General features: G+C 39.3%; 1 protein-coding gene across 1 annotated transcript; it reads left to right on the forward strand.

Annotated features, from left to right (window-relative positions):
* Window positions 1–469: 469 nt before the first annotated feature.
* On the forward strand, window positions 470–18,041 carry ANKEF1 (ankyrin repeat and EF-hand domain containing 1). Its single transcript, XM_026502843.4, has 9 exons — window positions 470–855; window positions 5,511–5,710; window positions 6,460–6,609; window positions 7,784–7,907; window positions 11,407–12,229; window positions 13,635–13,861; window positions 15,286–15,449; window positions 16,673–16,810; window positions 17,667–18,041. Exons 1-9 carry the CDS (start codon window positions 510–512, stop codon window positions 17,823–17,825), a joined length of 2,331 nt encoding a protein of 776 aa, XP_026358628.2. The 5' UTR covers window positions 470–509; the 3' UTR covers window positions 17,826–18,041.
* The last annotated feature ends 8,617 nt before the right edge of the window (window positions 18,042–26,658 follow it).

Here is a 26,658-nt window from a genome sequence, read left to right on the forward strand (position 1 = left end):
TCTCTGTAACACGCACTCCCTGATAGCCAACATGGCTCCTTCCATGGTCTCTAGGTTAGGAGGACATGCTGGTACAGAGCCATATAGTGGGGAGCTCAAATCCTTACCTTGGCACTTTTGTTAGCCTTACCTTCCTCATAGATAAAATAGGGAGGCTGTGTCGAGGAAGGAGGGTTAAATGAATCAAGAAATTAAATTAACAAGAAAACTGCATTAGCAAGCTGGTATTCATTATGATGAAAGAATTGTTTTGAAATATTTTAGCTTTATGCTAGCTCAATATCCTCTGTATTTATGTGTAATTAATACTTTTTGTGAAATCAGTTACAATAAATTGTGGTAATAACATTTTGTGAGAAACAGCCTCTCTTCTTAGGGAAGACTTAAAATATTATTTATAACAAAATAAAGATGACAAAGTTAACTTGGAGTTGTATGTTCTGTTTTTGTTTTTGCTGCTATAGTTTTTGTTTTGGTCAAGAAAAGCATTTTCAAGAAGGTGGTCGAGTATGGCTTTAGCAGATAAGAGGCTCGAGAACTTGCAGATCTACAAAGTTCTTCAGTGTGTTCGGAACAAAGACACGAAGCAGATAGAAAAGCTCATCAGGCTTGGATACCCTGAACTAATCAATTTCACAGACCCCCTCAACGGACATAGTGCTCTGCACTTGGCCTCAGTTTCCAATGACGTCGATATGGTCAGCTTTCTCCTTAGCCTTGGTGCCCATCCTGATGTGCAAGACAAGATGGGCTGTACTCCAACAATGAGGGCTGCAGAACTGGGGCACGAACTGTCCATGGAAATATTAGCCAAGGCAAAGGCTGACATGACTATAGTTGATAATGAAGGAAAAGGTAAAAATCCCAACATTCTATCCAGTAGATGCAATCCACTGTGTAGCCAGAAATCCACAAAGTGCACTTTTTTGCTTTCCAACTGTAGAAGAGAATTATTCATGAGTTTAAGTGAAAAGCCAGGTTCTCACTCTTGTACCTAAGGACACCAGCTCCCTATAATTTGGAAGTGGTATTAGGGTCTATCTTAGGGAAATGAGTTCTGAGAGATGTCTCCCTTAAAAAGATTAGAGTTAGATTAATCTGTGTTTGGTGGCTTTTCTAAATGTGGAGAATTTTTAATAATACACACTGATATAACCATAGTCAGAATCACTGATTATAAAACATAAGAATCTTGTTCAGAACAAAAGATGAGGGAAAGTATTTCTTATTCTTTTTTATACTGTAGAACCTCAAATGGTCCTCGACTTGGACTCCAAAAGGATTTTGTCCCCTCTCAGTAGCAGTCTGACATAGAAAGGGGTTGCAGTTGGGAACTGGAAGGGCTAAGGTGGATTCTGGCATAAAATCCAATTTTCTAGGGTCAGTTTAAATGTATTTGAAAATATGACTTAAAACTTGAGGCATGGCATTTCCATGCTTTTTCAGGTGAGACAGCACCACTTCTCCACTCTATTCTCCCTAATCTCATCTCAACACCATGCCTGGGAGCTTCTTGCCCAAAATACTCAAGGTTCCAGAAGGACTTGACACAGCCTCATGAAAATCACCAAGAAAATTACCACCAGGCTTAATATAAATTGGTAGATTTAATCAGTTGTCCCAGGGAGTTGCTTCAAGTACAAAGCCATTAACATCAGTCCCACACTGGAGAAATAAATCCCATTTTTTAGTGTTAATGTTTTCTGACAGGAACGAAATCTGCTTTTGTAATTCTCTCCACACTTGGTATTTGATAAGTGACTTTCTTAAAACAATAGGAGAGGACAGGGAAAGAACAATCATTTAATTACATAATGAAATGAAATTCAGATGCATTCAGGGATCAAATGTGTTTTAAAATGTTAAATCCTGAAAAAGAAAAAAAACAAAGAAACCTCGTAAAGCTCTATAGAATATCATTTCCCAAAGTGTGTTCCATGGACCACTGAATCGCTGGGATATTGATAAGCATTACATGCAAAATTGGTTCCACTGTCAAACTCGTTAGAGAAACATTGGATAAAACAAATTGAGACATGTTGATTTCACATTTGTCAGACAGACTAAAGACAGTGACATTTTCCATTTGTCTTTGACCCTTGAAATAGTTTTTCCTTATGGCACCTTATATACCTGGAGCTTTGCGAAATATACTTTGGGGGAAACACTGTGGTGGAGAACAGTCTACCTTTTGGAGTTTGAAACAGAAATAAAAGCTTTAAAAAAAAGGCTGAGAAATTTTATCATAAAAATCTAAAATTGTAAAACTAAACAAGTAAAATTAGAAACAGGATCAAGTGAATGCTGGTAGCAAATGCGGCAGCCATCTGGTTAATATCTAAGCTCATTCAAATTTATATTAAACCTGTCAAGGTTCTGGGAGATGGAAGTATGAGAAAACAATCTGACCACTGACATAGGAAGAATTAAAAATATCAAATAAGACTTGAAACAAATATAAATCTTGTTGCACGCATGACCTTGTTAGTCCTGCCCGTAGAGCCCTGAATCTGTGTAACTCGTGCTGTGCTTATTGCCCTGCGAGCCCTGTCTTCCTCACATCGACGAATCTAGCTCACCTTGCGCGGCTCTGGTTTGGCTGCTACTTGCCCAACTGCTTTGCTTATTCCACCGAAGTCTCTGCCACTGACATCCTATTTTCCAGCAATTGATGTATCACTCACTGCGTATTGGTCCTAAAGGACAAGCCAACATTTAAATGGTTAAAACACTTACTGGATCTTTAGAAGGATGTGGGACATACTTTAGGCTAAATTGTATTTTGAACAATTTTGCAGAACATGGAAAAGGTAAATCTCTAAGCCAAGAAGCTCTTTCCCATATATTGTCCTAGGTGATTAATTAGTGTCTGTCTATTGTGGAGAACAGAATGGTGTCTATTCTCTTCAACGGTTAAGCTAGACTAGCTCCTAATAGCACCCATTCCATTGGTTCTCCCATTTATAGGAATGCCTACCCAGTCCCATAAATGCAGTATGCGAATTCTACAGTCTATCATCTTTGCCTTCTCTTTTTGCTACAGTTTCAGAATGTTGATTCATGGTCTTTGTGTCTTAAAGAGTCAGCCCAGGTAGACTTTAACTGTGAGTTGCACCTGCCATCATGATAAGATATCCATCTCCTAAGTACCTTAGAGCCTTTTGTAATGAATTCGACCTCATCTGGTATTCTCTAGGTGGATCGTTGGTGGTGGTGGTTTCAGCCCACTTTCGCCTGCTATGATTTGTTGTGTCTTTGATTTTCTATTTTCAGCCATGTCCTTGGCCATCATTCTGTTTTTAACTGTTCCGAGTAACCCTATTTTAGATGCATTTGTTTATATGAAATAGATTTAGATTTTATATGAATTGTGGTTTTTATTTTAATGGTAGAATTTATCCAATTTCTATTTATCTAGATGGCCCAAAGGTTTGGCCTCAGAACTGTCATTTATTTTATGTTATGAAGGTATAATATGTATAAATATATAAATAAATATGTATAAAAATATTTTCCTATATAGTCCATATGTTCTTTATTTTGCTGTGTGTGCGTGTGCATGTTGTGTTTTCTAAGGTTAATGGTCTGCTTTTAGGTCTTTTTTTGGTTGTTGGAATGGTAGTTTTATTTACTGTTATTTACTGATTGACTTTTAAAAACTGAGGTATAATTGACAGCAACATTATATCAGTTTCAGGTGTGCACATAATTTGATTTTCATATGCATTGCACAATGATCACCATAATAAGTCTAGTTAACACCCACCACCCTATGTAGTTACAGATTTTTGCTTCTTGGGAAGAGAACTGTTTTTGGTTGTCTTAATGGCTGATTTGATAGCTTTTCATCTACATAAAAACACTGCTTATAAAAACACTGCACTTTGCTTATTGAATTAGCCCTTTATATGGTATTCATTAATATTTTTCTATGATAGAAGAGATTAGTACAATAACTTTTGCATCCTTAAATTTACATGTCCACTGCTTTTATATATGAACAGCCGGCTTGATAGATACAAAAAACTCCCATTTTCTTTCTCAAGTGATATTGTAGAGACCCTTTAGTTATTTAGTTATTGAATGTTGCCGTGGCAAAATCTGGAGGCCAGATTGACTTTCCCTCTTTATAGAGGACTTGAACTGTTACCCAGATGCTCACAGGATATGTCCTCTACCTAGCTTTACCTAGGCACACCTCACTGATTTTTCTTAATTCATTTTTCCTGAGACCCCAGTATGCTTTTTCAATCTCCAAATTTAAGTTTTCACTTCAAGAAAGTTTTCTTCTACTGTATCTATATATTTTTTTCTGTTCTACTTGGTGTTTTATTATTGAGCACTAACTACATATATGTTAACTCTTCTTTGCCTCTTTAGACCATTTCAGCTCTTCCATCATCTGTTACATTTTCCTTAGAATTTTCAAGTTTTTCCTTCACGTCCATGACTGTGGTTTTTGTGCTTTCCTTTTCCCCATCTCCAGTTTGACTTTTCTTTCTTTGGTGGTTTTATTTTCCTCTACCATATCTTCTCGAAGTTCAGCTGGCTTAACTTCATCTTTTCCTATTTATCTTCTATTGTCCTAGAAGCCCTGTGTTTAGTTTTGGTCCATCTTTGCACTTTTGTTTTAGAAAAAAAAGTTACATTTAACTTCTTTGCTATCATAGAAATAGGACAGTCAATAATTTTCACATAGTATAGTTTTTCTAGTGTGTACTTTTTGCCTAACTTTTATTATCAGGTTTCTTCCTTTTGGTATCTATATTTTTCATAGGTCATGTGCTGGTTTTTTGTTGATTACTGTTCCTCTTTGAATGAAGCCTCTGTTTAGAGTGAGGTCGTTACAAAATCAATTTGGAGTTTAAGTGTTGCTTGCCCAGATTACAACAATACCCCTGATCTGTAGTACATTTTTGACTAGGATTATGCGGAGGGCCTCTATGTCAGAGGTCATAGGTGGGGGGATTTCACATTTTCCTCTCTTCATTGGAACAAAACAAGTTGCCAAAATGGCAGAGCTCCTTGTCATGTACCTTTTCTTCTTAATGCTGCTGTATGGACAGCCTGCTTCTTATACACATGGTCGGTCTGCATATTTCATCATTCACTACCATCTGCTTTGTCACTCTGAAGTTTCAGAGGGGACACAGCAACCCACCACGACCCCTCCAGCATACACAGTCCTGCACGTGGGGTATAGACTGCAAGATACCAAATACCCAAGGCTGACAGGGGCTCACATCTCAGCACTCAGATTCTTCCCTGAACCAGGTCCTATCACATTTGGTTGTGACTGTTTTCTAATTCTATGAGAGGTTGGCTCTTTTTTCCCTCTGTCTTGATGTTTCAGTTGGTTTCAGAAGGAAAAGAAGGCCGCTACGCCTTTGCTCTGCCACCTTCAACGGGCCGATTATGGATTTCAAAATTATTAGTTTTTCTTTGCTATCTGGCTCAAATGTAGAGAGACTATTAATGAAGTACTCTTTGGGGATTCTATTTTTCTACAGGTATTTTGTTTTACTGCATTTTACCTACTAAGCGGCATTATCGTTGTGCATTGATTGCCCTGGAAAATGGCGCAGATGTCAACAACTCTACCTATGAAGGAAGACCAATATTTCTTAGAGCTTGTGAAGAAGCACATGATGTTAAAGACACGTGCCTGACATTTTTGGAAAAGGGAGCCAATCCAAATGCTATGAACTCAGTATGGCTATTCCTGTGATTATAAATATTCCTTTTTTTTTCAATTAGAGAGTCTTAGTAGTGCAATTTTTGCATTTAAATACGGTAAAATTATCCTGTTAGCTTATAGACTGTTCATTCCTATTCAAAATGCTTTAAGATGATATACTCTCATTATCTTTCTATTGCCATGATTTTACAGTTTATTTCCTAATTACATTCGGAAAATTGGTATTTATTATGCATAACGGGAAAACATCATTAGAGAAAATAGAAAAGATATCACCGATGCCTAATAAAAATTTATCTTTTTGGAAAGAAAATATGTAATTGTGCTATTTCCCTTATCCATTTTGCTCCCTCTCCTCATTTGGCCAATTTTATTGAGTTTTCTAATTATTCAAGAGTCATTTCAAGACAATAATAATAAATTTTTTTCTCATTAGAAAACACTTATAATCTAATCTTAGCATGTATTTTACCCTCATTTCTCCCCTTTTGCTCTACTTTCTTTGCAAAAAAAAAAATGCAATTTTTAGCATGATTTTTTCACGGGGACATCTGGTGTGACCTCGACTCTGATATTGGAACTCTCTACATCGACCCATTGCACTTACTTCATTTCCTATTTGCTTTGTGAAACTAATAAAGATGTAGAGAACTAAACATGCCAGTGTGAATCTAAGGCCAAATGGATTTAGAACATATGTATACCCGAAGTGTTATTTAAGATGACAAGTATAACCAGGATTTGATCTGCTTCTCGTCCAGTCCACAGGTCGAACGGCCTTAATGGAAGCATCAAGAGAAGGAGTGATAGAACTAGTTCGAGGGATTTTGGAAAGAGGAGGTGAAGTGAATGCCTTTGACAATGAGAGAAAACAAGCTGCACATTTTGCTGCCAAAGGAGGCTTTTTTGATGTAATAATCTGCCTTTTGCTTTAAAATTTGTTGCTCACCAATTCTTACCTTTTCCTCAAAGTTTTTAAATATCATATAGGTTACACTAAGAATTTTTTCCACGTTACCATCTTGATTTCCCTAAATAATTCTAAAATTCTATTTTATACCAAATATTATTTTTTTAAAAATGTTTTCTAGGTCTTTATTCAGTTTTATCTGCTTGCCACATTTATTCATTTATTTTACTAACAATGTTTTTCTGTATTCTTAGCTATGGCAATTTAAAAGTTTTGCCAACCAGGACTACTTTATTTTATGCCTCCATTACATAATAGAATCTTCATAATATGTACGGCATGACCAAATTGTGGGGAGAATAATGTCAACATAGTCTTATTTCCCTGATTTTTTGTGTGTATCTAATGACTCACCTCAATTTTAAACTCTTAAGTATTCTGGTTATCTGGATATACCAGCAAAGGATATCTCATAGGTACAGTGACATTGAAGAAATGAGATAGGAAACAATGTTATCCTATTTTTATTTATTTATTTATTTATTTATTTATTTATTTATTTTTTAAAGATTTTATTTATTTATGTGACACAGAGAGAGAGACAGCCAGTGAGAGAGGGAACACAAGCAGGGGGAGTGGGAGAGGAAGAAGCAGGCTCCCAGCGGTGGAGCCTGGTGTGGGGCTCGATCCCAGAACGCTGGGATCACTCCCTGAGCCAAAGGCAGACCCTTAACAACTGCGCCACTCAGGCGCCCCATCCTTTTTTTTTTTTTTAATTCTCAATTACATCTAAAATTTCCTTACTCAATTTTCTGAGCTTTAACAATTATCTTTGTTTTTGTCATTGAGTCTCTCCCCTGATGGCGTGCCCCAGCTGAGTATAGAATTTTCTAAACTCTAGATCAATGCTATTCGATAGAACTTTTGGCAATGGTGGAAAAGTTCTATATCTGTGCTGTATAATATAGTAGCCATGTGTGGCTTTTGAGTATTTTAAATATGGCTAACGAAACTAAGGGACTGGATTTTTTAAAATTATTTTCTGTTTAATTCAATTTTATTTTAAATAGCCACGTGTAGCCTAAGTAACTATTGGATAACAGGTTTAGGTGCCAGTCTTCATTCAATGAAGGTACGTTGCTATCCCTCTATAATATCTACTATTTATTTTACAGATATTGAAGCTTCTTTTTGCTTACAACGGAGACATGGGGCTGATTGCCATGGATGGGAACACACCACTTCATTACGCTGCCATGGGTGGTTTTGCAGATTGCTGTAAATATATAGCTCAGCGAGGTAAAATTGTCTAGCAATTTTATGCTTAAAGTATTTATGATTTACCCATATTGTAGATGAGCAGAGAATCTGGGCCTGTCACTTGTCAGTTGCTTATCTTTTTCAATAACTCAACCTCAGTTATAGATGTAAAAAGAGAATTGAAAATCTTTTCTACTCTACCTTCTGTCAAATCATGAATCTGGTCTTAAAGTGATGAAAACCCATATTCTCAAGTATTTTTAGGTTATCGTTAAAAATCTGAACAGGATTGTTCATGGGTCAACTAATTATTAAAACACTTATAGTTATTAAACTCCTTTAAAAAAATGTCGACATCAGTCTGAAGGAGAAATGCTGAAAACTATGTCTTTTTGTCTGAATTCTTAACTATTTTAATAAAAAGTGTTCAATTGTATCAAGTGCAAAGGATAACTTTTCTAAATAATTTGAAATTATGGGAGAAATGTTTTAGGGAGAAATACAAAATAAAATGAAAATTTTCATGGAAAATTTGAAATGTAATACTTTAGATTTTCCTGTAGCTTCTATGTAACTATTAATTTAGGAATATGAAGTATGTATGTATAGCTTAATGTATTCCTTAAAATGGTAATATTAGCTAATTAAGTTTATGGATCAAACTGGTATTAATTACATGCTGTCTAGATGTACATTAGAAGTTTTTAACTCAGGGTGCCTGGGTGGCTCAGTCAGTTAAGCATTTGCCTTTGGCTCAGGTCATGATCCCAGGGTGCTGGGATCTAGCCCCTTGTCCTCCCTGCTCAGCAGGGAGTCTGCTTCTTCCTCTCCCTCTGCCCCTCCCCCTGCTTGTGCTCTCTCTGTCTTTCTGTCTCTCTCGCAAATGAATAAAATCTTTATTTAAAAAAAAAGTTTCTAACTCTTCATTAGAATTGGAACTGCATTCTGCTGAATTTTGTGGTAGTGTTTTTTTCCTTTTTTTCCAGTTTGAGAAATAGGCAAAAATTAGAGTCTATCTACGACTTTAGAATAGAATAGAGCAGAGAATTTTAGAAATTCCTGGGACCTAGAGATCCTGTATTGTAACCACTAATATAAATAAGACTAATGTGCCTGCAAAACTAAGAATGTAATAACTGATTCACTTCTACTTTTTACGAACTCATATAAGTTCATACTCTTTCCCCAACCCCCAAATAATAAACACGTTTACAAATAAAGGAAAATATATCAAATGCAACTTTTCCCCCCATAAACTGTCTCATCGGTCTTGTTTTCAAATCCAGTCACTATCAGCAATTTATTCTGACATTTTAAACACTGTATATTTCTAAAAACTAAAGCTCTCCCCAGATTAAGACAAGCTTCTTCAACTTTAACATGTTGACCACTTTATTATTGGGACAGACATCACCAGACATCTACGCTGTCATTTGTGTAGTCCTGGAAGAAAGTCACAAAAAGCAAATTGAGAAGCACATTTGATCAGAGCTTGGGCCATGCCAAAGGTCTTGCCCAAGGATGCAGAAAAGTATATTATCTTCCTGGCAGTCATAAGACTAGACTGTGTTTCTAAAACAAGGGTTTGAAGGCATTCAGGGTTCTGTAACATGTTTGGAAGTAAAATCACTTCACTGGATCCTAGGTGGGGGACCCACTTCCATAGCAGAAGCGTGACCAGTTACATGTCCACCTTTTGAGTCTTGGGTCTAAGGCAGTTAGAACAACAACAAACAATGCATTCGCAACAAAATGCTCATTTCTGAGTAAACTCGCTGGGTTTCGTGTCTTCTATACTTCACTAAATGTGAAGGCTGGATTCTTTTGACACATTAAACTATCTTCTTCAATGTTCTCCTTTGCCCCGGGGTCCTGTTGCTGGTGAAATTTACACATCCCCATAAGCAGTGCAAGTGCCATATCCAAGCGCAGAAGCAGGGAGTTTGGAGTATTTCTAGGGAAGCAGCCCAGGAGGCTTCTCTTTCTCTTGGGCCTTTGGCGGCTGGTGCTCTGCACACACACCAGTTGTAAGCTGAGTACATTTGACCGCAGATCATACGTCACAAAGGGAATGTATCGATCTTTATTTTTACTACTAATAAAGGAGGAGACAAAAAGTCCCAAGGCAAAAGGAGAAGAAGAAGGCCTCAGATCTTTAAGCTGGCACGCTGGAGTCTTTTATCCACATAAAGTTTTCTAACTAGGAGGAAACTGGGAGCAGAAGGAGGCAAGATAAAACAGCTTTAAAATCCTTTGATCCTGAGGGGTAAATATAGAAGAAATGGCTTGGGAGATGGTAGATAAACACCCAGATACCCTGAATAAGCAAAAAAGCGAAGTAAAAACAGCATTCTCAAAATTGCTATGGAATGATACTATCAAGATCAGTCTCAGGTCCCGTTTTTAATAAGTCACTGTTCTTAAAACTGTTCAATATGGACATTTTAGAATCCTCATTGTCATAATACTCTTTTTGAGTTCTTCTACCACTAGTAAAATGACCAGTCTTGGTATAAAATTTTAAGTTTTGACAATGCCAAAGGAAGTATTAATCTTAAAAAGTACTGGTGACTCATTTTCTCTTTGACAAGGGATCAAAACTATAAAGTATTGGAGGGGCGTGTTTTGTTTTTGCACGCAGCTGCCCATATATTTTGGTTGCCAGACATACTGATTGAGTAACAATCTTTTTGATTATGGGATGTTGGCAAAGCAGCAGAAGAGCCTTCTTCTCGAAGGCTCAAAACACTAGAAGGAACTTCGTCATAGTCGGACTTATTTATATACATAAAGGATTTTTAATGTCTCAAGACACTTACAGACAGCACAGCCTTCCTAGTGGCACTGAGTAGACTCCCAGTGCACTCAGAGACGTTTATGTATTTGAGGAATCCTCACATATAATGTTGGTGTCGTCATGTTAAGGAAGGGTCCAAGAAGGAAAATGAATTTTAATGCTTAATTTGCACAAACGTAATCCTGGAATCCTTTCAGATTTGATGAACAAATGACTTTGTCCTCTGTCAGGTTGTTCACATGGCCTATCACAAAATAGCAGATCGATATAAATTACATTGACTGCATGGAGAATGCAGGTAAATATAGTTTAAGATGGTACCTAGATTTGCAGTCATAATCATTCAAAAAGAAGCAAGTGTTCGGCACTCTGAGTTCCTAAGGGCCAAATTCCAATGCCATCCTTATTCTTTTCCTGTTTGGCAGGAAGTCTCCTTAGCAAGTATCCCAATATGAAATTTGTTTCAAATATCTATAGGGATTCATGTCCTCCGAATCCTTTAGGGGCAGAGCATGTAAATTGGAAACGTATTTCCCTCAGAATTCACCAAAGTGAAGCTCACAGGAAAAAAAAAATTCTCAGCTTCATTTTGTAATTGTAACAGCTGAATGTGCTCATCACTCTATACAAATAATTTAGGGATAAACTTTAGACCAGTGGGTGAAAGTTTGCATGAAAGTCATCTGTAGAGCCATGCAGCCGCCTAGGCACTATTCATAATAATGATGCTTCATGTCGTAGGATGTGACCTGAAATGGAAGAACTTAGAACATAAAACGCCCAGGACTGTGGCCAAGGAAGGCGGCTTCAAAGCAGCAAGCAAAGAAATACAGCGGGCAGAGCGGACCGCTAATAAGCTAGCCCGGCCAGGAGCCAAAAATCCAAATCCGCTCTGGGCCCTGAGACTTCACGACTGGTCGCTAGAACATGAGACTTTCCTTCGGGAAGCCTTTTCGTTTGTGGACAGAGGCGATGGGACAGTCAGCAAGGAGGACTTCGTGTTGACGCTGGAGGAGAGGCAAGAATATGTGACCTCAGAACAGCTGGCTATGATAGCTCAATTTCATGAAAAATTGCGGGGAGCTGGGGTCAATATTAATGATTTCTTTAAAGGAACCAGGTACTTGAGTAAGTCTTATGTCTTGGGATCCTATGGGCCTAAGAAAAAGAAAAAAGGGATGGCCAAAAAGCCAAAGAAAGGCAAGTTTGTCTTACCCCTCCCAATCTGCATCATCCCTGACCACGCGTTTCCCCGCCGGAGTGACGGCGGGCCGCCCTATTACATGATTGAAACCTACAAGAACGTAACAGATAGCAGTCGGTTTAACCGAGACCGGCCACCGGAACACCCTATTCAGGATGACTCTGCTTGGTACATTGATGATCCACCGAAGGTATTTTCAAATATTAATTTCATCACCAAGGCAGGAGACCTGGCTTCTCTCAAAAAGGCGTTTGAATCAGGAACACCTGTGGATATGAAGGATAATTATTACAAAACACCGCTGATGACCGCGTGTGCCACTGGAAACATAGACGCCGTCAAGTTTCTTCTTGAAAAAGGGTATGTTTTCTTGGCTGAGTTCACATTCAACTCCAGCATTTAAGGACAAAGAAAGTGTTTCATTCCTGACATCTAGATTACAGATAGATCTTGTATGGGACAGTGGGCTAACGGGAACCTGGGAATGTGGGAACACAGAGATGGCTTACCAATAACGACTATGCACCAAGCTGCTTTGCCTAGAGATTTCTCTACATGGTGTGGAGTCGCTTTTTATTTTATTTTAAATTACCGAAAGAATTTTTTTAACTATTTTTTAAAAGATTTTATTTATTTATTTGAGAGAGAGAGAGATCATGAGCAAGAGGGAAGGGTAGAGGGAGAAGCAGAAAGAATTTTTTTTTTTAATTGTGGTAGGAACAGATAACATGATCTACCCTCTTAACAGATTATAAGTGTACAGTACAATATTAACTATAATCACAATATTGCAGAGTAGCTCTCTAGAATTTATTCATTTTACACATTGCTTTTTAATCTGTCTCCCCTGTGTGGGGATCCTAACAAATTCAAACAAGTGGGACAGTGGTCATGATGACTGTAAAGGCATGTCTCTTTCCCTCCTCCAGAAGCAGCTGCCTGTTCCTTGCTTCATTTGTAAGTATCTGTAAAATATCCAAGCATGACACTTTTATTGAACTTCTAAAGCAACTACTCAGGTTTAATTCCTTCTTTTACCGTAGCTGAGTAACCTGGCATAAGTTTCTTTTTTGGGTCTCACTTTTCTCATTTTTATAATGGGGCTCTAATAGGACTCAACTTGCAGATTTTTTGAAGATTAAATGAGTTAAAATATGTAAAGCCCTTATTAGCAAAGCAACTGCATATTTGATAAAAGGGTATTATTGTTCTATAACGGCCAAGGTCAAAGAAGCATTCAGATTTGTGTATTATCAAGAGGAGGGAGTATAAAGCAATTAGTGAGAATTTGAACTTTTGCACAGTGAATTTTCAAAAAAGACTAACATGTAAAATAATACATTTTCATGCTTAGAAGTTGAATAATGAAGGTGCATTTAAAAATCTATAACATGCAGAGAAAGTAGATACAAAATGAAATAATAGGACTTTTATATTTCTTATCAGCTTTTACCTTCATAGGATCCAGTTATACAATTTTCCTTAATTTTAACCTTTGCAAAAAGTGTAACCCCTGGAATCTAAGTGCCTTTTAAAACTAAACAAAATGTGTGTGTGTGTGTGTGTGTGTGTGTATGCAAAGAAAAGACTGTCAGATAATGCAGAGCACAAGTCAAGAAATGGCACAGAGTTTAACTTTACTCAGAGCTTCCCTGGTTTACAGTTGAACAACTTGATAACGGTAATAGGAACTGCTTTGCATTTCCAGCCTCTGGTGCTTGGAACAACCCACATTTTTAGCTTGTGCATCTATCTTATTTTATAGGGCTAACGTTAATGCAACAGATAATTTCCTGTGGACCCCGCTTCATTTTGCATGCCATGCAGGCCAACAAGACATCGTTGAGCTTCTTGTTAAAGCCGGAGCGGCGATAGATGCATTCTCCATCAACAACTCCACTCCTTTGAGCAGAGCCATCGAGAGCTGTAGACTGGATACCGTGAAGTACCTCCTTGATATGGGCGCTAAATTCCAGCTGGAAGACAGAAAAGGTGCGCGTTTGCATGATTGATGGTTAGGGTCAGAAGAGGAGAGTGTATGTTAGGTTCCAAACTCCTTCTGATTCTCTTCTTGTAGACCACATTTCCCTGCGAGTCGCTACTGCAACCACAATCCTGAATTGAATATTCTGGAAGTTGGTTTTATACACAGTGCCTCTCAAATCACTGGTGCGAAAGGACCAGTTCTTAGGTTTGCAACCTCTCGTGGGTGGATACTTTTGTAAAGTACAATAAAAAGTGATATACTAGAAAATGAAGTGGGGAAATAAAATACAAGGTTGTTTTTAATCACTAGATTAAAATGATGGAAAATTCCATCAAATCCATCCACAAATTTCTAAATGCCCACTCTTAATTTCTTAGTTATTTCACTGTGGTCCAGGAAGCATTGGTTTGTGGGCTTGTACTGGTTTTCAGACTATAACTCAGGTTATCACGCTGTCATAACTACCAAGTCCTTAGGAAGTGGCATAATTTTAAAGGCCGTAGAATTTGGCTTCTTTCTAAAGCTGAACAAAATAATTCCTGAGTTTGAGGCTCTCTGTAGGAAGTAAATAGGAGGGGCCCATCTTATGTCATAAATCCACAACCTGAGAAATAATCATTTGAATAAATGTTTGACCTCATTGCTTGGAGGTTTCATTTTCTTACAGTGGAACCCATTGTTTCCTTTTGATCGGAGAGAGCATTAACCTTTCTGGCTCCTTCGGGCTTCCCCTGGGTCACTGGTGGTGTTGTTTCAGGCCTGCCTGAGGATATTACAGGCGTCATAATACCCAGTCTTCTGCATAGAGCACTGTGACACCAGCTTCCCCAGGCCTTTTTGAATATACTTCCTTGTATCAGGGAAAGGGGAGAATAATGTACAATTGTCACATGAGAGGAAATGTGTGCAAGGTGGGAAGAGAACCATCAATCAAATATTCGAATGTTAATATTCTACCAATATTTCCTATCTGCTTTTTAAGAAACATGCTCAAAAAAATTAACAAGAAAATGTTGTGTTGCCAGTAAATAGCACTTTAAATTATGAGATTGCAGGGGCGCCTGGGTGGCACAGTCGTTAAGCATCTGCCTTTGGCTCAGGGCGTGATCCCAGGGTCCTGGGATCGAGCCCACATCAGGCTCCTCCGTGGGGAGCCTGCTTCTTCCTCTCCCACTCCCCCTGCTTGTGTTCCCTCTCTCGCTGGCTGTCTCTCTCTCTGTCAAATAAATAAATAAAATCTTTAAAAAAACATGATGAGAGTTCAGAGATGGGTGCACCTTAGAGGGTACCGAACTACCTCTATGACCTTACACCGTCGGCTGTAGTAATCACCCTTATTGTCACATGCTGAGGGCTGGTGTGCTGAGGTTTTTCTGCATGGTTTCTTATCAGTCTGTTTATTGCAACTCTGAATTTATGTCTTGAGCAGGCCATACTGCCATGGATATTGCAAAGGCGTATGCTGACTATAGAATAATTAGTTTGATTCAAGAAAAGCTGGATAACTTGCCAAAACCAGCAGAAAATCAAAAAATGAAAGGCAAGCCACCTCCTAAAGCGAAGCCTGAAGGCCCTGAAGTTAAGAAGGAGGAGGTAAGCAAGGTGATCGACTACCCATTTAGTAAATGGAACTTCCTAAAAACTTGTTGGGGGTAGGATAGCATCACTATTTACATATCGTTACACGGCATGGACAAAATAATATGCAAGCCATATTTTCAGCACTGTTATGCAGCACTGAAAAAAAAAAAATACCTAGCAAAGAAATTCCAATTACTGAAAATTCTAAAAAGTTCTCATTGCAAATAGAATCCATGTAAAAACCAAGTTGGCTCAGCCAAATACAAGACCAAAGGAACTGGTCTTGGATACATATATATTTGGTTCTAGGTCATATAGATTTGATGAAATGGCTCAGACAGGGAAGGAGGGTAAGAAGAATGAAGCCAAGCATGATTTTCCTTCATTTTGGTCTTATAATCTTTCATTACCGTCCTTTCCCCCTTCTAAGGAATTTTAATGACTACCACTGAACCCTGGGATTATCGGGCCACTTGTGACTTGGATACCCCGCAGAATGATTCCAGAAAGTTTTAAAGGTGCCAAAGGGACTGTTTCTGGCAATCTGGAATGCTGTGGGTGCCTCTAAACTACCAGCAAAAGGTTGAGATTTTTGTCCAAGCAGATTACGGAGAGAGCAAGACTTTGTCATTAGCAGGGAAGCCCAAGTGTGTTTCTAGGCTAGAAGCTTCTTTTAAGGAAGGAAGAGGATCCCTGGAGATTCTTGGCAGACATCAGATGGGGCTGACGTTCAAAAGGAAAAAGCTCTAATGTTATCACATTGGAAAGGGTTGAAGAAAAAGGTGGTAAGATGTGGAGAGGGTGAAAATACATGGAGAACAGTAAACAGTAGAGAGTAATAAACCTGTAAGACGAGAGTAAACGTGGCCAGAGGTGAAGGAAGATCAATCGGCTAAGCTTCTACTACATACATCATTATCTTTTTAGTAGGATAATTTAATTCTAATTAATCAATGGCCATAGGTCAAGGATGGATATTTTAAAGACTTGTAAGATCTGTCTCTGATGCTACAAATTAAGTAGAGTTAAACAAGGCAAACTAGTTACCTTTCTCCGTCCAAAGTTATAATAATATTCCATTTCATTTCAAATTATAATTTGTATGGTAACACTGTTATTTTTATTTCTATTTTTTCTTGGCTTCAGAGTAAGATATAGAACAGCAAATAATATTAGAAAGTACATATAGGTTTTGGCAATTGACAGGGTTGGTTTCTTTTTTGTCTCATTTCCAGGAACCACTTTTATCTGTTTATACCATACCAACTGTATCAGAGGAAAAGAAAATGCGTAAGGATAATGTGGTTTATCTCAATTCATTGATTACCAGTGGTTATACCAAGAAAGTGGATATCACATTTATTCCACGGAGGGTAAGTACTTTGGAAAGACCTTCATAACATGGTATAAGCTCATAATACCATTTTCCGAATACTTTTTATGCAGAGCACCCAAACAAATATCCAAAGATGATCTTTCATAGTTATAATTTGCAGGTGTCTTTTTGCCAGGTCCTACTGCTTTGACTCAGTAAAGTCCAACTTGTTTAGTTTCCAATATCTAGTTTCCTCTGTTACTATTTCTATATTGACATTTTAATTGTCCTTGAAAAATTATATTTTGGTCAATGCCATTCCCTATAGCCATTTGATCACCAAATGCTATAGATACATTTTCTCGATGCTTCTCAGACCCTAACCTTCCTCTTCGTACTCTTACTACCATTTCACTTGGGAGTTTCATACTAAGCAACACTGGATTTATTCAGTAGCTGTCTAAAACATCCACAATTAAAGAGGTGGAGACATCTCTGGAGAACAGGAACGATCTTTGCCAATGCCCATCAAAACCATGCTGATAAGAGACCACCAGCCCCCTCTTCCTTCTACTATGAAAATAATTTTCCCAGGACTTCCCCATAATTCATAAAGATAGCAAACCCCAATGATCTTCTAACTCTATCACTCCCTTGTTTGGACATCCTAACAATGAAGAGCAGAGGATCACCAGAGGTTACTGAAAAACATTCCAGTTGTTCAAATAGTCGCCATCAGAAACAGTGATCCCCACGTAACCACTGATGTCATGTAAGAGGAAACCATAAGTTAAAATAGATTTAGAAGTAAATTTGATAGTTTTGAATTAACCATACGGGGCATTGTCTGTATAACTGCCATGTTTGCTGGCTTTCCTACTCATGCCTGCTCTGAATATGGTAATTTATTTAAGATCTGGAGTCCTGAAGCCACAACAGCAGAACTGATCAGAAAAAGGGAGCTGCGGCGAGAGAGGTTCACTTACGAGGTGGACTTTGAGGACTTCATGATGCCCTTTCAGAAGAACATCACCGAAAAAGCTAAAGCCTTGGAAGCCGCCTTCAGGATCTGAATCACAACAGTTGCTTCTTGGGGGCAATATTTCGAGGCCCAAAAAGTTGGTATTTCCATCAAAGTCAAAGCAATCCACAAATTAAGAATTTGTAACCAAATATTTGTTTTCGCTCCAACAACCATAAATATTCTGAGCTACCTGAAAGTGTTTATTTTGCAATGAATTACGTATTCTGGATAAACCCCCTAATCATCTTTAAGGATATAATGGAATAAATAGCATTTTGGTTATAACCGTAACATTATTGTCAAAAAAATTTACAGGATGTATGTCATTATGTTTGCTAAAGATACAATTCTAGTGGAAATTGATGAAAACAGGGAAGAGAAGTAATTTTAATCTGTTACGGAAGGAGATTGTTTCTTACACACTCCATATGTATTAGATACTGGTATGTATCCGATACCTTGGGTCAGATAAACTTCAGCACTTCTAGAAGACACTGTCAGCACTCCACCCCTGTCTCCTCTGCTTTGGGACTGAAGCAGGCCTGACTTTCTGACCCTGGAAGGCTGCCTCTGACACTTAGACTTGTACAATAGGGCCCAAGTACATGAGAATGAGACCTCCTGGAAGCAGCGCTCACACACCGACTGAACAGATACTGTGTATTAGCCCCCTCACCACTCTGGTGGGATTGTTTGAAGGTGCGCATTCCTAATGACTGCTAAAGCTCCCCCAAGAGTTGAAGATCACATTGCCCACAGTGGTAATATGATAACACGCCCTTCACTGACCACCTTCCCTTCTCTGTCCTCCCACATTTCTCCCACGCCTGCAGGTATTTATCAAGATCACCTCTGAAATACGTATACCTAAACCCTTGTCTCAAGGTTGCTTCTGGAAGGACCCAAAGTAAGATAACAGCTACAGTACTAGTTAGATTCTGAGCCCCCCTAGCAAAAAATTTAAAAGTGCATTCCCTTATCTTCTGCTTACTGTAAAATAAGCATTTCCCCAGCAAGGAGGATGTGCCCCCAGGGTCTTGTGCAACTGCAAAACGGTTCAAGTGGGTTATCTGGGTGGCTCAGTCATTAAGTGTCTGTCTTTGGCTCGGGTTGATCCCAGGGTCCTGGGATGGAGCCCCACATCAGGCTCCCTGCTCAGAGGGAGCCTGCTTCACCCTCTTCGCTCCTCCTGCTTGTGTTCCCTCTCTCGCTGTCAAATAAATTTAAAAAATCCTTTTTTTTTTTTTTAAAGATTTTATTTATTTATTTGACAGAGATAGAGACAGCCAGCGAGAGAGGGAACACAAGCAGGGGGAGTGGGAGAGGAAGAAGCAGGCTCATAGCGGAGGAGCCTGATGTGGGGCTCGATCCCATAACGGTGGGATCACGCCCTGAGCCGAAGGCAGACGCTTAACCGCTATGCCACCCAGGCGCCCCAAATTTAAAAAATCTTAAAAATAAAGAGAGAAACAGTTCAAGTGGTATTCATACACTAGCTGAAACTTTGAGCAAAAATTTCCAGATGTCAAAAAAAACATATAGATGATAAAGAATGACCAGATATCATATGTGACTTTTTCTTAAGGCAAGTGCATGGCGGGGGGCGGGAGGGGGGGCAAGGGAGAAGGGGGTATTTAAGAGACCTACCATGAAACCTTACAATTGTCCATTGGAATTTAGGGCAGGGGCCTGATACTTGGAAAAGAGTTATGTCAGGATTCTACCAGAGAAATAGAACCAGTAGTACAGATAGATAGGTGATAGAGGATAGATGATAGATAGATGATAGATAGATACATAGATACATAGATACATAGATAGATACATAGATAGATAGTTGGAGAAAGGGATTTACTGCAAGGACCTGACTTCATGATTGTGGGACTGGCAGAGCAGGCCATCAGAAGGCCAGGCTGGAAACTCTTAGGTGAGAGCTGTCCCTGCAGTCTACAAGTGGAGTCTCCTCTTCCCCAGGGAAACTTAAATTCTGCTCTTAAGGCCTTTGAACTGAGAGGATGAGGCCCGCCCAGATTATAGAGGATAATCTCCTTTATATAAAGTCAACTCGTTGTAGGTGTTAATTGCATCTACACAGCTCCTTCACTGCAATACCTACGCTTAGTGTTAGACTGAGAAACTGGGTGCTATAATCTAGCCACATTGGGACATAAAACTGACCATTGCTGGAAGTGTACTACTGAGTAAAAAGCGAGAGGAGGCATCACCCGCACAGGAAATACAGCGAATGCTGGGCAGGAGCTCCAAAAATTTCCACAAAAGCCTCATTGACAGAAAGAGTTCACTTTAGGATTGCCTTAGCAAAAGGCACCGACTCCATATTACAACTCTGTCAGCCATATAAGACAAAAGCCCTTTGCTTTATTTTATTTTATTTTATTTTATTTTATTTTATTTTATTTTTTAATAATTTTAGCCCTTTGCTTTATCCCCTCCCTCGCTTTCTACCTGGGGAAGAGCCTTTAATGGAGCTAGGGAGTGGGGAGGAGGCCAGATGAGTGAGCAAGTAGCTAAGCAGGCCCACTTTCCCCTGAGGCAGCCATGAGCTGGACTTCCTTACAAGTGGATATCATGGAGCCTGGAGAACGAAGTTTTGTTTGTTTTATGAGTTTTGTGTATATATGCTTATTTTAAATCATTTTAAAGTTTTGAGTTAATGTCCAATGTACAGAAAAGTTGCAAGAATTTGACAAAGAATTCCTGTATGCACTTCACCCAGATTACCTACATGTTAACCACATTGCTTCTTTCTTTCTCTCTCTCTCCACATACATGTGTGCATGTGTGTGCATGTGTGTGTAATTTTTTTTCTGAACTATTGGAGTGTCAGTGGAAGACATGATGTCCCTTACCTGAAATACTTCAGTACGTATCCACAAAAAACAGACATTCTTTTATAGAACCATATTACAGCTGTCAAAATTAGGAAATTAATATTTGAATTCACTAGTCTACAGACCTTGTTCAGATTTTGCTCTTTGTCCCAATAATACCCTTTATAGCAAAAGAAAATCCCAGATCGTGGGCTGCTTTAGCTGCCCCATCCCTTTCATCTCTTTAACTTGAAGCGGTTCCTCAATCTTTGTTTTTTTATGACATCGATATATTAGAAGAACGCATGCCAGTTATTTTGTAAAATGTCCTTCAATTTCGATGTCTTATATTTCCTCAAGGTAGCTTCAAATGATACATTTTAGGCAGGAATACCATAGTCGTGATCTTGTGCCCTTCTCGGTACATCATAACGGGAGGCACGTGATGTTGAAATGTGATGTAAACTTTGTGAACTTTAATCTCTTGGTTAGAGTGGTATCCGCCTGTAAAGTGGTATTTCTCTACTGTAGAGCTATTATTTTTCCCTTTGTATTGAGTATCTTATGAATAGAACCTGTGAAGCTATATAAATTTCCTGTTACCCCTATCATTTCATCTACTAATTTTAACATTCATGATTTTTGCCTGAAATGGTTATTACAGTGATGGCTGTCCTAAGATGATTTTCTAATTTCATCATTCTTTCTGCATTTCTTCGTTGGCTTTCTACTTTGGGGCAGAGCTATTACTTCTTCCCCATTGATGTATGTATTTAAATAAGTATGGACCCATGCATTCCTTTTTCATTTAATAAGTTATAATCCTTCACTAACTTGATTCTGATGTTCACTCTGTCCTGGATTGGGCCAGGGAAAGCCCCTTCAAGGTGGCTTCTGAAAACAATACATGTTGTTTCCTCAAATAATTAGAGGACATTTTATTTCTTGAATATGGTGGGGAATGCCTTACCCATGGTTTTATTCAGGAACAAGGAAAGTCACAGACCATCAGAGGGCCTAACTTTCTGCTGTCACCCTAGTGAATAGAATACTTCCTCAGTGCTGGTTACATCTACAGCGGTTGGTGTTCTGTGATCACCTTCAGTGCTTTGCAAATGTACACTGAGAGAAAGTGTTCATGCCAAGTCTTGTTAATTCTCTTTCCCCATATATGTTCTATCATTTGAATGACTCATCAACATGTTTGAATGGGAATTGCATGAGGGAACATTCAAATGACTAAGTGTATTTCAGGGTTAACAGTAAAGCCAAACAAACGAAAGCCAGAGTTCTCTGATGGCCCTAGAAAGCCATCAGTACCAATCAAAGAGTGGTCCATGGACCAGCAGCATCACTTGAGGGCTTGGTCCCACCCCCAAAAATCACAGTACAGAACACTATGTAAGTTTAAAAAAATACTTTATAGAGGAAATTTTACTAGCATAAAAAGACGGCATGTCAAAGACGTTAAAAAAAAAAAAAAACAGCATGGGGCGCCTGGGTGGCTCAGTCGGTAGGTGTCTGACTTTGGCAAAGGTCATGATCTTGGGGTCCTGGGATGGAGCCCCACGTTGGGCTCTGCATTCAGGGAGACATCTGCCTGTCCCTCTCCCTCTCCTTTTGGCTCTGCCCCCACTCATGCTCTCTCTCTCTCTCCCAAATAAAATCTTAAAAAAAAAAAAAAAACAGTATAAATGGTATGTATAGTAATTTCAGATGCGTAAATATGTAATACTCAAATAGTAATTTTTCTGGGTCTTAGAATTCTGAAATGACTTTTATTGTCTTAATTTGTATCTGCTATCCTTCTTTTTAACAAAGAGCATGTATTACTTTTAATTATTTCTTTGAAAAACAAAACAAGTTCATCCAGAAGTCCAGAATGCCAAAGTGATTTTATTCGTATTTATCTGTTTTATTCCTTCATGTATATTGACTTAGTTATGATTCTCTCAGAAAGAGACACTGAGCCAGGAATTCAGGAGCAGATGATTTGTTGAGAAAACTCTCACTGGGGACCACTGGAGGGTATGGGGGTTGCAGGAGGTGGGGGTGAGCAGGACGGAGAAGTGAAGGAAACTAAATAAGGGTGAGCTTTTTGGTGAAGCCCCAGCTTTGTTTTAACTCATGGAGAGCTATAGAGAACAGGCGAAAAGTATTGGGCTTTTGGATTCCTGCATCTGTTAATAACTACAGCCTAGGGTAGGTACTGGTGAGGCTATTCCAGGGCTCAAAGGCAATTCAATGAATTGAATTGTGGGTCATGAGGGAACTACTGGTTGGAAAGCATGCAGGAGCTGGGGGTGGGTGCAGTATGGGAAAAGGGACACCAATAGTGCTGCAAACATGGAGGTAGAAATGCTCAAGTTTGGAAGGAAATACTCCTAAAAAAAAAAAAAAAAGGAAATACTCTCTTCCATGCATGTCCTTATTTTTAAACTGACACTGTGTAAATTGGTTAAGAATGTGGTTTTGTTACAAATGTAGTGATCTGAAGGGGCAGCAATGTCCACGAGAGCCAAACTATAGAAAGAGCCCAGATGTCCATTGACAGATGAATGGAAGAAGACGTGGTCTTCTATATACACTGGAATATTACTCAGCCATCAAAAATATGAAATCTTGCCATTTGCAACAACATGGATGGAACTAGAGGGTGTAATTTTAAGCAAAAAAGTCAATCAGAGAAAGACAATTATCATATGATCTTGCTGATATGTGGAATTTAAGAAACAAAACAGAGGATCATAGGAGAAGAGGGGGAAAAATAAAATAAGACAAAACTGGAGAGGGAGACAAACCATAAGAGGCTCTTAATCATAGGAAACAAACTGAGGTCTGCTGGAGGGGCTGGGGATAGGGGGATGGGGTAACTGGGTGATGGACATTAAGGAGGGCATGTGATGTAATGAGCACTGGTATTATATAAGACTGATGAATCATAGACCTGTACCTCTGAAACCAATAATACATTATGTGTTAATAATAATAATAAAAAAAAGAATGTGGCTTTTGTAGTCAGCAGACCTGGATTTGAATCCTCACTCTGCCATTTACTAGCTGCCTGTCCATGGATTGAGTTACAAATTGTCTCTGAATCTCAGTGTCATCCTCTATGAAGTAGGGATAATAATCTGACCCTCAATAACCCATTGTGAGGATCAAATGGAATTACATCTGTAAGATTTCTAGTTTTGTGTCTATGCAGTCAGTGCTCAGTAAGGGACTTGTTCTTAACCCTCCTGCAGTCTCTAGGGGCAAGGTAAACCAAAAGAGAAGGTACAAGAATGGAAATCCAGACCTAGACCATCAGAGGGGTAAAGGTTTGTCAAAGCAGAATCACTTTCAGACTGTCGTTGAAGTGATTTAAACATGGAGACATTTTCTTTATCTTGGTTTCTGATAATCAGAAAAAGATGAACATTACCCCTTTGCTATGAAAATAGTCACAATACCAGCCATACTAATTCTAGTGGCCCAAAAGTTTCCTTTTTTTGGTTTGTTTCTAAAGCCTAACCCAACTTCTTCTAGAATGAAAGTAGGTTATTAAAACAGAGCCTTAGGGGCGCCTGGGTGGCTCAGTCATTGGGCGTCTGCCTTCGGCTCGGGGCGTGATCCCGGGGTCCTGGGATGAGCCCCGAGTCGGGCTCCCTGCCTCGCTGGGAGCCTGCTTGTCCCTCTCCCACTCCCCCTGCTTGTGTTCCCTCTGTCGTTGGCTGTCTCTCTCTCTGTCAAATAAATAAATAAAATCTTTTAAAAAATAAAATAAATAAATAAATAAAACAGAGTCTTAGTTGGAGCTCCCTAGAAATAGAGCTTGAGATGGAAACTCTTATGTAAATGCTTTATTGCAGGAATGCTCCCAGAAGAGACTATTCTGGGCAGGAGAGATGCAGGATAAAGCAGGGGGGGGACCTAAGGAAGAGAGAGTTAGATTCAGCTTGACTCCAGGGGGAGCTGTGGAAGACGAATTGTACCACAGCGGTTGCCCTGCCCTGAGGGAAGGAGGCTGGCTGTTGTACCCCGCATCAGTCGCCATTGGGCAACCGCCTGTGGGGGCAGAAAACTTCCGGTCGCAAGGTGGCTCCGATCAGCCAACGGCCACTCTGCAGAGAAGGGGGGAGCTCTGAGCCACCAGCCTCGGACACGGAGCTGGTAAGGGGAATTTGGTAGCATCTGCTACAAATGACATGTTTATGGGCGCAAAATTTGGATGTAACGTTTTTGATGGTGACTTCTTGGGGTTCATTTTGTATAAGAAGCTCTCTCTCCCTTAAAAAGAAATGTAACTATTATAAACTTCCAAACTCGTCTAAATCATTCTTAAGGATACAGAATGAACAAGAACAGCAATAAGAGCCAATTCAGCGGCTACATAAGAGGAGAAAGTCATCTCTGTTTCTTCAAGCTTGAGCTGAGCGTTATCAATCATGGAAAATTATAACCGTGAGAGACAGACAGACGCGTTCAAACCCTATGCCGAGGAGAAGGTCATGTCTAATTGGTACAAATGAATCACCCCTCAGTGCCGTTAATTTAGCAATTTTTACTGAATTCACAATTCAGCAAATTCCCTACGTGGCCGTGAAGGTGCCCAAGAGAATCATTGAGCCTGCAGCTTGTTTTCGAGGAGGCGGTATGACAAGAGAGAAAGGCAAGAATTTAGATGCCTTCTACCCACAGCTATAAATTTGCAGTAAATAGTCCTCGGAACTGTGTTGTGATTTTCTAAATATTTGTACAGGGGGTCTGTTTTTTCCTGGATGCGTGTTTCTTTAACAACGGATCCGGGGGGAATTCATAAATGAAGGCAGATGCGTTTGCGCGCATCAGATGAGCTCATGTCAACATTCTTAGGTCCTTAGGTAATTGTTACTACATCATGAATTTTATCTGGGTGATAAAGAAGAACTGAATATTCTGTTATATTCTGGAACTCACTGGAGATTTTTTTTTTATCCCAGATAGATAGTTGAGTATTATGTGATGCATATGTGTGTGTATTTTGTTCAGGATTAATAATGATGGTCTTTTCCTTTTATCTTCAGTAAATAAGACTTTGAAGTACAAATACATAAAAGAAGATTTGATTTCCATAGGTTTAGTGACTTTTTAATAAGATGGCTTGACATATCCATGTGTTTCTCTAAACCTAGGGATTATTATGTTCTTTGTTGTTGGGACATGCAGGCTCCAATGTGATACTCCTCTCTTAAGGGCGTTGGAAATAAGAGAAGTAAGCATTCCCTCACAAAAACAAGATAATGAAATTAAGACAGAAAAAATGAAATGAACAACAGATAAAGTACTCCTGACAAGTCTGAATGGGTCCCAAGCTACAGCAACATATTGCACAGCTAAAGAAAGAAGAGTGTCAGCCAGAAGGAGGATTGGTCGGCGATAGGATTATCATGAAACGACAACAGCCAAGCCGACTACGTGTCTCCGGATTCTGCCCTACCAAGGGATCTCTGTGCTCTGTAACACGTGCGTTTCTGTTGTAGTAGATCTAGACCTTTCAAGACTGGTACCACTAGAATTTTGAATCAACCAGCAACACTTTTTCTGCACACAATTTGGTCATATTCATTCAGCATATATTTATTGAGCACTGATAATGACGATCCGGGAACTGTTCCTTGCATTCCCCATGTGGTGTATCATGGAGAGAAATCCAGGTTTCTGCATCACCTGGCTTCCAGCTGGGTGTAGGCAAGGACAGACACTGATAAAAGATGGGAGAAGAAAAGAAGGAGAGGAGAAGCCAGGCTAGCTCTCCAGTTCTCCCTTGCCTTGGGCAGCTCCCATGCAATAGCTGTGTCCGTCTCCCCATGGCACCAGCTCTCCCCTGACCACCCCACCGTGGTTCCAGCTTCCACCGGGTGAACCTGGCCCCTGGGCTCTGCACCACCCCCTCTGCCTGTCCCTCCAGCTTGGGGACAGTGCCGGCTTGTTAATATCCGGGCTGCCTCACTGTGCCCGATAGCTACTCAGCCTCTCAGATCAGCTGTGCCACCAAATCCTTGCATTAACTTCCCTTCTGTAAGAACT

The sequence above is a fragment of the Ursus arctos genome, unplaced genomic scaffold, assembly GCF_023065955.2.
Source record: "Ursus arctos isolate Adak ecotype North America unplaced genomic scaffold, UrsArc2.0 scaffold_16, whole genome shotgun sequence".
Lineage (NCBI taxonomy): Eukaryota > Metazoa > Chordata > Mammalia > Carnivora > Ursidae > Ursus > Ursus arctos.